This window comes from Crotalus tigris, unplaced genomic scaffold (genome assembly GCF_016545835.1).
Source record: "Crotalus tigris isolate CLP2741 ecotype Arizona unplaced genomic scaffold, ASM1654583v1 scf7180000020640.449710, whole genome shotgun sequence".
Taxonomy (NCBI): Eukaryota; Metazoa; Chordata; class Lepidosauria; order Squamata; family Viperidae; genus Crotalus; species Crotalus tigris.
Genome location: NW_024098119.1, coordinates 150,872 through 164,260, shown reverse-complemented (window position 1 = coordinate 164,260; position 13,389 = coordinate 150,872). Strand labels below are relative to the sequence as shown.

At 41.4% G+C, this 13,389-nt stretch overlaps 1 protein-coding gene across 2 annotated transcripts in view; it reads left to right on the top strand.

Annotated features, from left to right (window-relative positions):
* The window catches only part of LOC120319349 (vascular endothelial growth factor receptor kdr-like), a 191,545-nt gene that overhangs the window by 76,438 nt on the left and 101,718 nt on the right, over positions 1–13,389 (top strand). For both annotated transcript variants that reach the window (XM_039368128.1, XM_039368129.1), the window contains exons 5-9: positions 139–301; positions 894–1,030; positions 4,362–4,527; positions 6,604–6,724; positions 9,908–10,080. In XM_039368128.1, the coding sequence (XP_039224062.1) occupies positions 139–301; positions 894–1,030; positions 4,362–4,527; positions 6,604–6,724; positions 9,908–10,080 (760 nt within the window). The remainder of the gene's footprint in view (positions 1–138; positions 302–893; positions 1,031–4,361; positions 4,528–6,603; positions 6,725–9,907; positions 10,081–13,389) is intronic.

Genomic DNA, 13,389 nt, shown 5'->3' with positions numbered 1-13,389 from the left:
ACAGCTTGAACGCTTCTTAATTATATCCACTGTAGCTTTATCTTAATTACATCTACTGTAGATTTACCTTAATTATATCCTCTGTAGCTTTATCTCAAACAAAAAGTACTATCTTTATGTTTCCTTTTTCTTCTTTAGCATCAATCCTCCACCCCTCTCACCTATGAGAAGAAGGAATGGGACCCAAAGAAAGGATTCATTATCACTTCACCCTCCACTGAGTTCTTTGCTAAAATGATCAAGTGTGTTGTTACAATCAACGAGATACAATATGAAACATATTACTTGACCCAGAGAATGGGTGAGTACCTGACTACTTTTGCTTTAGGTGGTGAAAACATCCTTTTTGAACATAATTTTTCACTGCTGGACCAGTGATGGGATTCAAATATGTGAACAACCGTTCTTTGTGTGGATGCCGCTTCCGGAAGTCCATTCTGGGCCTTGGCAACAAAAAATTAGCTACCGGTTCTGCTGAAATGGTGCAAACTGGCTGAATCCCACCACTGGCTGAATCCCACCACTGGCTGAATCCCACCACTGTGCTGGACTATATTCTGCCCTCAACCTGATTCCAGTTATGGAAATTAAATGGATTATAAACACTGCTCGAAGTTCTACCAAATGCTTGTATTAGATCAGGGGTCTTCAAACCTGACCCTTTTATGACTTGTAGACTTCAACTCCCAGAATTCCTCAGCCGGGCATGCTGGCTGAGGAATTCTGGGAGTTGAAGTCCACAAGTCATAAAAGGGCCAAGTTTGAAGACCCCTGTATTAGATGCTCCCCATTAAAAGATACGAGTGAAGGGCCATCAAACATGTAGATTTTGTACGTGATCCTCAATGTTGCTGGAGTAGATGCTTGATCGCTGACTTTCTCACTTCTTTTAGAGGCACGGATTTGGAATGTGGAAGTGAAAGCAACTCCCAAAAAACTCTTGGTTGGAGAAACCCTTAACTTGGAATGCAAAGGGCAGACATTCTGGGGTGGACGGTTAGAATTTAAATGGACATTTCCAAGAAAAAGGGTGAGTCGTTTCAGTGGGTTTCTTAGCTGAGGGAAGGCCTTGGCCTACTCAGAGTGCGTTTCTCTTTTTTGAAGATTTGTTTCCTTGGTTCTTCAGAAATGGATCTGCTGAATGTTTGCTAGCTTTCCTAAATAACCATTCAATTGCCATTTGTGGACTAAGGGGCAGTCCTGGACTTATGAGCACAATTGAGCCCAACATTTGAGATTTCTTAAGAGAGTTTTGCCCCAATTTACGACCACTCTTGCAACAAGTGTTAAGTAAATCACTGCAGTTGTTAAGTTAGCAACACGGTTGTTACGTGAATCCAGCTTCTCCATTGACTTTGCTTGGTATGGCTCTATAGAAACTCTAAGCCATATGTTGCTTCATTGCTCTTTATATAAAGACTCTAGACCAGTGTTTCTCAACCTTGACAATTTTAAGGCATGTGGACTTCAATTCCCAGAATTCTGGGAGTTGAAGTCCACATGCCTTAAAATTGTCAAGGTTGAGAAACACTGCTCTAGACAGATTCTTATATTTATTTATTTTATTTTGTTTATGAGACTTATATACCGCTTTAAGTGCAAGCACTCTCTAAGCGGTGTACACCAGTAAGCAATGTATATATATATATTTACATTGCCCCCAACAATCTGGGTCCTCATTTTACCTACCCCCGAAGGATAGAAGGCTGAGTCAACCTTGAGCCGGTGAGATTTGAACCGCTGATCTGCTGAACACAGTCAGGTAAAGTGGCCTGCAGTACTGCACTCTAACTGCTGCGCCACCTCTCCTCTTCAATATATCCGATATTGAAGAAATTTCCAGGCAGGGGATATGAATTTTATCTAAAGTTGCTACTTTTGGATAATGATCTGAAAATATCAATTCAATTTTGTGCCACCATTTGCACAATACGTTGCACCATTATTAAGGTCTGGAAAAAAAATTAATATGATGTTTTATTTTGAGAATTTTGGATTATATTATATTGATTGTTTGGTGGTTTTATATCCTGTAAATATGGAAATAAAATTGCTACTCTTGCTATACATTTTGATTATGTCTGGCCTCACGGCTGTAATAAACAGATTGATTGACTTTGCTTGTCAAAAGGTCACAAAAGGGGATCACATGACCCCAAACACTGCAACCGTCATAAATAGGAGTCAGTTGTGCCAAGTGTCTGAATTTTGATCACATGATCATGGAGAGGCTGCAATAGTCGTGAGTGTGAAAAGCGGTCATAAGTCACTTTTTTTCAATGTTGCTGTAACTTCGAACAGTCCCTAAATGAACCGTCGTAAATTGAGGACTACCTGTACATCAGCATAGCTCTATTGGAAATGCTTGGTTCCATATAAATTAGCATGGAAAGGATGATTAATAACCCCTAAACAAACACTACATTTTAAAGTTAGAAAAACAGATCAAAATGTTTGTGGCAGTGCAGAACACTTGAAAGGAAGGGCTCTCTTTTTCAAATAACTCCTGGATTGTCCTCAGGGATTTCTCAGTGTTGTCTGATCCATAAAACTCCAGAAAAGAAAATTACTTCTTGAAGGACTTGGTGGTATAGTCTTTTAAGCCAGAGGTCTCCAGTCTTTCTCGGTTGGCGGACCGGAGAGAAAGGGAGGTGGAAGCAGTTATGTCAGGGGTCTTCAACCTTGGCAACTTTAAGACTTGTGGATTTCAAATCCCAGAATTCCTCAGCCAGCAAAGCTGGCTGAGGAATTCTGGGAGTTGAAGTCCACAAGTCTTAAAGTTGCCAAGCTTGAGGACCCCTGAGTTATGCACACAAACAGGGCCGCAAGCATGTGCACAATGCAAATGGGGTGGGGCTAGTACCCACATGACATCTGCTAGCCCTGCCCCATTTTCACCATGGCCCGTTTTCGCCACCCCGTGACCCATTTTCACTACCCCGCACCTTGTTTTTGCCACACCACAGCCATGGCGCTAGCACGAGTGGGGGTGAGTGCACGCACACACATGTGTGCACTGGTCAGCCTGTCTCATGGCCTGGTGGCCAGGAGGCCATGGCCCAGTAGTGGGAGTGGCCCACAGGTTGGAGACCCCTGTTTTAAGCACTAAAACAGAAAGAAGGGAGTCCAGGACAACTCACCACAGCCAACTCCTCACAGCCAACTCACTGTGGGACAACTCACTGCGGAACAAGTTATACTAATGTGGGAGATGAAAATATAGCCCCCTTCTCAAATAATAAGATAGGGCTAGAAGAAACCTGAAATAGGCCCCCACAGAAGTGATTTGAAGCTTTAACTTGAACTTTATGCTGTTTCTTAGTAAGACGTACTATTTGTAATCTGCTGAGCTTTGTGCAATATGAAACTGCAAAGTAGATAGTTCTGTGTATATTTGGAACATGAGTATTGTAATTGTGGGAAAAGAGGAACTGAAAGTAGCTGATGGATGCGGGTTCCAACGTACACGGGTAGCAGGAGGTCAGCAGAAGTCAGCAAAAGTCAGCAGACCATCTGACTACAGTTTTAGAACGAGAAAGGGTATAAGGGTTGGGACTGGACCTGACTGATTTGCTGTTGGCCTATAGCTGTCCTTTTGGAATCTGCTATACCATATGGTCCTCATTGCAATGGGTTATTAATGTAAGTGAGGTTGTGTTATTATGCTTGCTATGTTCCAAATCATTAGCAAAATAAACCTCTGAATCTTAAAGTAAGAATTATTGTTTTGTGTTGCTGTCTCTTGTCTTTTCCATCGGGTTTTTCCACGACATTAATATCAGAGAAAGGGTGAAATGGAATCATTAAAGAAAGAATGCAAAAGGAGGGACAAAATGAAATGTGAATGGCACAAATTAAAATATGTTTTAAATAATTTAAAATAATTAAATTGAATTGTTGAATTGTCTCGCGGTGAGTTGTCCCATGGAAAGCTGGCTGTGGTGAGTTGACCGCAGCGAGTTGGCTGTGGCAAGTTGTCCCATTTTGGAAAGAAGCCCCCCCCCAGTCCAGTGGCCCCCAATCTTTTGGGCACCAGGGGCCGGTTCCATGGAGAGAGGTTTTTCTGCAGACTGGAGTGGGCGTGGTTTCCGTGCTGCCTACATCCCGTGGATGGGGGTTCCCTTGTTTGCACAGCCTGGTTTCTGGCATTCTGCGGTCCGGTGCTGGTCCAAGGACTGGGGGTTGGGGACCCCCTGCTCTAGTCACTTTCTAAGACTCTTGGTATCTACTCCCAACAAGCCTACCATACAGGCATCTAGCAAAAGATACCACGATATTCCCCATTAACGGCTTTTTATTGGGGGGATTTTGAACTGAGCTCGGTGCAAATTTTTCTGTGCTTCTCTCTTTTTCTCTTCTAGGAAGTAAGGATACAAAGGTATTTTGATCAGAGTCTCTCCGTGTACAAAGCCTCTAGTAAAGTGACTATCACCAATGTTACAATGGAAGACAAAGGACATTACATATGCAAAGTGCTCAGTAAGGGTGAAGGAGGCATTGAAATCAACACTACGGTCACAATATTCAGTAAGAAATGACCTCAAAAATGGGAGAACCAAAGAGAAACGTGCCACTTTTCTGCAAACTGATATGTTTCTAGTTTGTTGGCGCCACCGTTTTAGGAGACCTCTCCTTGCTGATAAGACCCTCCAGAACGAATATAGCTCCCTCCACAATCCTTTCAACTCAGGGTTAACTTAAAATAGCCACCTGAGGCATCATCGGTTTCAGCATTTTCAATTTCCTCAGCTCAGTTAACTTACCCTGAAACTTGGAGTTGGGTGCTGTCTATTTTTTTAAAAAAAATTGTCAACATTAGTGGCTAAAAATAAGTAGTTTCCTCTGTTCCAACAACTTCTCAATGACTTATACCTGTGATTCTCAACCTGGGCAACTTTAAGGTGTATGGATTGCAACTCCCAGAATTCCTCAGCCAACAGAACTGGCTGGGGAATTCTGGGAATTGAAGTCCATCAGCTTAAAGTTGCTCAGGTTGAGAAACTCTGGCTTATATCACTTCTTCTGTGGTTTAGACTCAATATCCATCATGCTACCCTTATTTTTAGACCTCAAGCAGGTCGCTCCAGGCAAAATCTCACAAGTATTCTAAACTTGCACCTATGTATAGCTTGAAAGTACGGGTAGTCCTTGACTTATGACCATAATTTTTTTTCTTTTTCAAATTTTATTTATAATACAGTTAAAAACAAACAAACATTGGATTTAACGTGACATTCCAGTATATACATTCCTATCAGATTATTCCACTTTTTACAATCAATTCTTCATCTCTACATATACATCTAAGTTTTATATACAATACTTATTCTAAAATAACATATATTTCTATCTTAACATTCATCTTTAATCCCAACCGTCCTCTTCGAATTCCTCCAGCGGTAAAATTTATCCCAGGTTTCATAATAAACTGATCCACATTTGTTTTTTAATATCATTGTGAGCCTGTCCGTTTCCGCACATGCTAATATTTTATGTATTAACTCTTCCTCTGTGGGAATTTCCTTGCTCTTCCATTTTGGCACAAAAGCGAGCCTAGCTGCAGTCAGGATGTGTAGCAGCAGGTAGATTGTTCCCTTGGACTTACGACCACAACTGAGCCCAAAATTTCTGTTGCAAAGTGAGACATTTCTTAAGTGAACTTTTCCCCCATTTTATGACCTTTTTTCCCACAGTTAAGTGAATCACTGCAGTTGTTCAGCTACTAACACAATTGTTAAGTAAATCTAGCTTCTCCATTGGCTTTGCTTGTCAAAAGGTCGCAAAAGGGGATCACGTGACCCCAAACACTGCGACCGTCATAAATATGAGTCGATTGTGCCAAGCGTCAGAATTTTGATCCCATGACCAGGGGGAACAGTGCAACAGCCATAAGTGCAAAAAATGGTCATAAGTCACTTTTTTTCAGTGCCGTTGTAACTGTGAACGGTCATGAACTGAACTGTTGTAGGTTGAGGACTATCTGTACACCCCAAGGAATGATAGACCTTTTCATTCTTGTAATATCTTCAAGAAATTCCAGAGATGTTTCGTAGTGTGTTGTCACTTTGAAAGCTGTCCTGTTCACAGCTGAAATCAAACAGAAATCACCTTTCATTGTCATGGACCATCTGCTGCTATGTACTATTGATATGTTTTAGTCATTCCCCAGTTGTGGGTCAGGAAAAAAAATGGATTGTGTGCTATGAAAAAAAAAAACACCATTAATTCAAGAGTTAAAAGAAATACTGTCCAGAAAAGATAGTGCCTGTATATTATTATTGCCTTCGCCAGCCCTTCACTTAGGTGTTGCTAAAATGTCCCTGTTGCTTTCATACATCGGATCGGCTTCACAATAGCTTGCAGATCAAACTGTACCTCAGAGTCAAATTAATAAAATGTCACCACACATATGGAAAAAGAGGTAACCGTGGCCACTCCCTTTCTTGGTTTTTTTTCCCCATTTCACATCTGCCTGGTTGTCTTTTTTTTTCTGATTTGTTATCTTTTGCATGTGTTATTTTGATGTCCAGCAAAAAAAAAATGTGATGGTTTTGCAAAGCAAACGAGGAGTTAACTGTTATTCTTTTTTCTTGTTTATTGAAGCACAAGCTTTCATTAATTTCGTAAAAAAGCGGCAACATGTGTATTATGAGGCCAATGCAGGACAAAAAGTACAGAAGCTGGCTTGGAAGGTGGATGCCTTCCCTCCTCCTGCTGTGATTTGGTAAGCACTAAGTAGGGGCTCCTAAACTACTACTACTACTACTACTACTACTACTACTACTACTACTACTACTACTACTTCCTTCTTCTTCTTCTTCTTCTTCTTCTTCTTCTTCTTCTTCTTCCTCCTCCTCCTTTCCCTCCTCCTCCTTTCTCTACTCCTTCCTTCCTTCCTTCCTTCCTTCCTTCCTTCCTTCCTTCCTTCCTTCCTTCCTTCCTTCCTTCCTTTTTTTCTTTCATCTTGCATAATTTGTAGATAATTTCCTCTAATGTGATCTATAAGGATGGTTGCCCTGAGAGATCTGGTAATAAATGAAGGATTCAACCTGGATGTTCTTGGTCCAAGCCCCCCCCCCCTTTAACCAATGCCCTATGCTATTCAGTAAAGCTCCCCTTGTGTATCTTCATATCAAAATCCATCTGTCTACCAAGAGAAGACAGGCTTTCCTTTCTCAGCACACATTTGGGGTGCTATAGGATCCCTCTAGATTGTTCCTGAGTTTAGTTTATTGTTTCATGAGGACCACATTCATAGGGTCATTCCCTCTATTTCCATCCTAGTCCTTTACAATCCTTTCTCTCTGGCTGCATTTGCTTCCTGACTTAAAATGGCTCTTCTGGAGGACCTTCCAACTGACATCTTCCCTTGGAATTGAATAAACACGGGATACAAATAAATCAATAAACCTGCAGATCATAAATCAGTAAAGGACGGGATATGTGTGTCACCTCTTTTGTCTTAGATCACTTAGAACTGTGTTCTGTGCAAATATCCAGTGACTCATCTCAGCCATTTCACAAAATGTTCTTCTCCTTCGCAAAACATTTTAAAAGCAGTTTCTTTTCCATCACATGAAATGTGCAGGGCCACAGCGTGGAAGAAATCTGTTTGGCAGACTGAGCTATTTCTTCGTGAACACTCATCGCTCCTTAGAAAACAGTTTCCAGGAGCTAACAAAATGGGCTTAAATATGTTCCCTAGTCAGTTTTTACTGCTGTAGGTTTTCATTCAATCTGTTAGCTGTTTTATGTGCAGGTTGCCCTCAACTTAACAATTGTTCAATAGTGACTGATCAAAGTTACAGTGGTAGTGAAAAAAGTGGTTTATGACTAGTCCTCAAACTTATGACCGTCGCAACATCCCCACAGTCATGTGATCAGAATTTGGGCTCTTGTCAACTGGCATGCATTTACAACGATTGCAGCATCCCAGAGTCATGTGATCACCATTTCCATCCTTCCCAGCCAGTTTATGAGAAGCAAAGTCAACAGGAGAAGCCGGATTTGCTTAATGACTGTATGAGTCACTTAACATCCGCAGTGATTTGCTTAACAGCCTAGAACTAAGGAGAAATTTCCTGACAGAACAATTAATCAGTGGAATGGCTGGCCTCCAGAAGTTGTGGGTACACCATCACTGGAGGCTTTTAAGAAGAGATTGGACAGCCATTTGTCTGGAATGGTCTAGTTTCCTGCCTTGGTCCCTTCCAACTCTGTTATTCTGTTATTCTATATCCAAACTCCAGGCCTTATCTACCTAAGAACAGAGTTCTGAGTTAATACAAGCATCAGAGAAGGTGACCAAGGAATCAAGGTGACCAAGGAAGAAATTCCATAGCTCTTCCATGCCTCCAGCAGACCCACAAAATGGTGATGCCTCCTGAGTCCTGCAACTGACACTAATCATTGCCTCACACTCTCCCATTCTTGAACTCCGAAGGATGGAAAAACAGTGTTTAAAAACCTCTTTCCCCCTAAATTTGCCAGCACAGTTTTCAATCCCTTGCCAACAGGAGCAGAAAGAAAATTGGATTATGCTGCAACGTTGATATGTTTCTCTTCCCTATCCATCCTCCACTGCAAATAGCACGGTGGTTTAATGCTGAATAAATTTACTTCAGTCTGATTTCAGTTCTCTAATTCTTGGATGGATAGTCTTCAGCCATGTCCATAGTGCATAGTTGAAAAATCAAGCTGGCAACTGAGTCACACATAGGATACAAATCTATGACACCATCATAGCCACCATCTTAATAATTTTGACTATCTATCTATCTATCTATCTATCTATCTATCTATCTATCTATCTATCTATCTATCTATATTATTTATATCTAACCTTTGTTATTTTTGCAAATAAATCTAGATGGCCAGTATTATCCAACACACCTTCCTCCTCCTATTTTCCCCACAATAACTTGTGAGGTGGGTTGGGCTGAGAGAGAAGAACTGGTCCAAAGCCCCACAGCTGGCTTTCATGCTAAAGTGGGACTAGAACTTACTGTCACCTGGTGATTGGCTCAAAGTCACCCAGCTGGCTTTTATGATAAGGCAGGACTAGAACTCACCATCTTCTGCTTTCTAGCTTGGTGCCTTAACTATTAGACCAGGGGTAGGCAATCTTGGCTCTTTTATGACTCGTGGACTTCAACTCCCAGAATTCCTGAGCCAGCATGGCTCAGCTTGGAAACCTCTCCCTTTCCCCTCAGCATGGCTGGCTCAGGAATTCTGGGAGTTGAAGTCCACCAGTCATAAAAGAGCCAAGGTTCCCCACCCCTGGACTAGACCAACCTGCCTCTCTTATATTGCAATACATCATGCAAAAATTAGAGCTTTAATGCTTTGTTTTGGAGCCCCAACTTGTGTTGCTAAGTGAGACATTTGTTAAGTGAGTTTTGCCCCATTTTACGACCTTTCTTGCCACAGCTGTTGTGAATCACTGCAGTTGTTAAGTTAGGAACACGGTTGTTAAGTGAATCCGGCTTCCCCGTTGACTTTGCCTGCCAGAAGGTCGCAAAAGGGGATCACGTGACTCTGGGACACAACAATGGTCATAGATACGAGTCCGTTGCCAAGCATCTGGATTTTGATCACGTGATCATGGGGATGCTGCAACAGTCGTAAGTGTGAAAAATGGTCCTAAGTCACTTTTTCAGTGCTGTTATAACTAAACAAATTGTTGTAAGTCGAGGACTACCTGTACTGAGAATTTACTGTGGGATCAATGTGATTCGTGGATGAGTGGGAAGCATCCCACTTGGGCAGAGAGGAGAGGGAGCTATCCTGAACTTCCAGAATATGTAGCTCTGAATTAAAATTTAAAAATTAAATTTGCTCTGAAATGTGATCCCCTCTCTTCCTTTGTCTCAGCTGTTTTTCATTCCCATCTTTCTGGTCCAAACAGGTACAAAGATGGCCATCAGATTAAAGGCAATGACTGCTATGACTTAGAGTCTGAGAGGTACAGGATAGTCATCAGGGATGTGAGACCGAAGCATGCTGGGAATTTTACCCTAAATTTGAGCAACCCGAAATATGGTCTCCATAAAAATCTCACCATCCAACTTGTTGTCCTTGGTAAGTCTCTAGTTTCTTCTTCTTGGGTGTAAGGCCAGACAAAGTGTGAAGCAGAAGGACCATACACTGAGTTGGCCTATGGACCAAAAACAAATATTCAAGATCGATACTGTTATGGTTGGTATTATTAAGAACATGTCTCCTATCACTATTTCTACCACAATTTCTACTGCTACCTATCCCTATTCTAGCGCCAGGCTGGATTGTCAACAAAAGTTCAGAACTACCAGGTCATTGCAAACGTAGCATCCAGTTGATAGCCTGTGATGCTATCATAGCAAAAAGGATATCTGTGTTGCGAATGGTAGGAATAGTAGTGTGATTTGGAAGTAGAATGTCACTCATACCAGCAAGTTCACTCTTGACTTTTCAAATTTCTCCACCAAATGTGCATCTAGATAGTTTGTATGGACAGTTTCTGCAGAAAGTCTTCAACCATTCCTCAAAGGGAGAATTCCCTCCAGCAGAGACAGTAGAATCCCTCTAGTCTAGAGCCTAGAAAGAATTAAGGGAATTAGGTCTGTCCAGCCTATCAAAGAGAAGGATTAAGGGGGAACATGATAATTGTCTTCTTGTACTTGAAGGGCTACCACAGAGAAGAGGGGATTGACTTATTCTCCAAAGCACCAGAGGCAGGTCAAGAGGCAATAGACGGATGCTTATTAAAGAGAGATCCAACCTGACAGTGAGAACAATTAATAGAACAGCTTGACTCCTGGAGCTGTCGGTGCTCCATTATTGGAGATTTTCAAAAGTAGACTGGACAACCATTTGATCAGGATGGTATAAGGTCTTCTGCCTTGAGAAGGAGGTTGGACTAGAAGATCCCCAAAGTCCCTTCCAGCCCTGGAATTCTGTGTTCTAGGAGTTCCCACTTGAGGTTCTCCTTAAATCAGTGGTTCTCAACCTTTCTAATGCCGCGACCCCATAATACAGTTCCCCATGTTGTGGTGACCCCCAACCACTTATACATCACCGGGTGCAAGGGGCGTGGCCAAAGAAAAGGGGAAAAAATGGCAGACAGCCTTGTTTGGCGACCCCCGTGAAATGGTCGTTCGACCCCAAATGGGGTCCCGACCCACAGGTTGAGAACCACTGCCTTAAATCTTCATGGAAGCAGCAAAAGTCATGAGGGCTTCAAATGGTTGATGAGAGATACTGCAATGAGATTGAAGCCATTCACAACTCTGCCTTGACCACCTGGTCACTTTGAAGTGCTGGAACAGCAGAACCCAATCCTGAGAATGTCCCCAACTTTCTCTTCTTGTTCAAAAGCTATTTTTTTTTTTCATCAACTAGTAAGGGGGGAAATGCTAGAAAGAACATCTTTGCCTGGTACTGCAGTAGACAAAAACAATTCTAGTCTATTACTTATTCTGTTATTTGTTAAATGAATACATTTAGTGACCAACAACAGCAGCTTTTTGTACAGCATTCTTACATGTAAGCTTATGTGTGTGTTTTTGAAATTTAATCATCAAATATGACCAGCTAGTAGGCTAGGAAACCCATTTGATTGGCTACAGGACCAATTTAGGCAATATAACGGTTGCTTAGATCAGTGGCATATAAAATACGTAATCTCTCTAATGCAAATAAGTGGCGTCGTATGAATATCACAATCATTGCTCGTTTGCTTTAGCATAAGAATAAGACTCTTCCTAAATAACAGGACCAACGAAACAGGCTTGGCATGGAACCCCAGCAGCTAACACAAACATTGTTTTATGTGTTGCCTCAGGTCCAGCCAGCTTAGCAGCTGTAATGATTTTGTCAGCTGGCCGCTTCCAAATTTGTGTGCAATTTCACACACAAGTACCCCCTATTGTTCTTCTGTCATGCATCAGCCTGGCAGGGTGAATTAATTGGGGAACCATTAATGCAATTATTGTAAAGATGTCACTTATTGAAAACATGACCGGCTCAAGGAATGCTGATTAACGGCACTGTGGAGAAATATCTCTTTGCAAAGAGGACAAGCGAGAGATAATAAAGAACAGATGTTTCATTTTTGGTAGCAGATTATTCTAACCCCCACCTCCCTTCCTGCATGTAAAAAAAAAAAAAAGATATAGCCAGAAATCATTTGTTTTTCTGCCAAAGATTTGACTGGCCTTAATACAAATGAATAGGGAGATAGCCAGTTCTATGTCGGAGTGATAGAAAATCAGTTTTATTAGGTGATTATTTATTAGGATTGTTATTATTAATGGTCAGCACTTGGCTGAACTTCAACAATTGCCATATATTTAACCTTCTCTCCTTGTCAGCACACCCCAAGTTTTCTAAGCATCATTGTGTGTTAATTCTGTAAAACAAAAGCCAGTTATATAATTGGAATAATTAGGAAGAGACTGAAAATTAAACTGCCAATTTATTAATGCCCGGATATAAATCTATGGCTTCCTGGGGGGGGGGGGGTCAACAAATCAAGATGTGGCCAAAGCCACCATCTCTCAATTATTATTAAAATTCATGGGCCACCTAGACTACCACCAATGCCTTCTTCTTAGGGATGAGAGAAAGTAACTGGACCATGGTCACCCAGTCAGCTTCATGGGTGGATCTAGAAGTGACATTCTCCTGGTTTTTAGCCTGATGCCTTAACCACTGCATCAAAGTGTTTCCCTTGGTAGACCCATCATCTTTAAAGTTATCCACTCCTCTTAAAAGCCATCAAAAGTTAGTAACCAATACAACCAACTTGTGACAACAAACCCCACAGGTCAACTCTGGGCTTTAGAACAGGTGTCCTCAACCTTGACAACTTTAAGACTTGTGGACTTCAACACTCAGAATTCCTCAGCCAGCTTTACTGGCTGAGAAATTCTGGGAGTTGAGATCCAGAAGTCTTAAAGTTGCCAAGGTTGAGGACCCTTGCTTTAGAAAGAACTTCTGTTCTACAGCTCCTTCCAGTCAGCTTCATTGGATGAGCCCTTACTATTATAATGGAAATTTGATCCTTGTCCAAAGCTTCATCATTATCTTTCAGAGCAAAAGCTGACACATACTGATTGCGGTTGCATATCAATAAACTAGAAACTAATTGTTTCTGTATGCTAGCTGCCAGAAACAATTTCATTCATACTTCACCGTGGCCATAGTCCATCAACTTGAAATATCATGCAAATATCATACAAATGATATTGACAAATATGCAAATATCATATTTAAATGTCCAGACTATAAACCATGCCTGTTCACAGGTAACATCAGCAAGATTTAACCGGGATGCCCCAAAAAGTTCGCCAACGGGTCCAGACAAATTTACTTCCAGTTTAGTGCAGTGGTTAATGGCATCAGACTAGA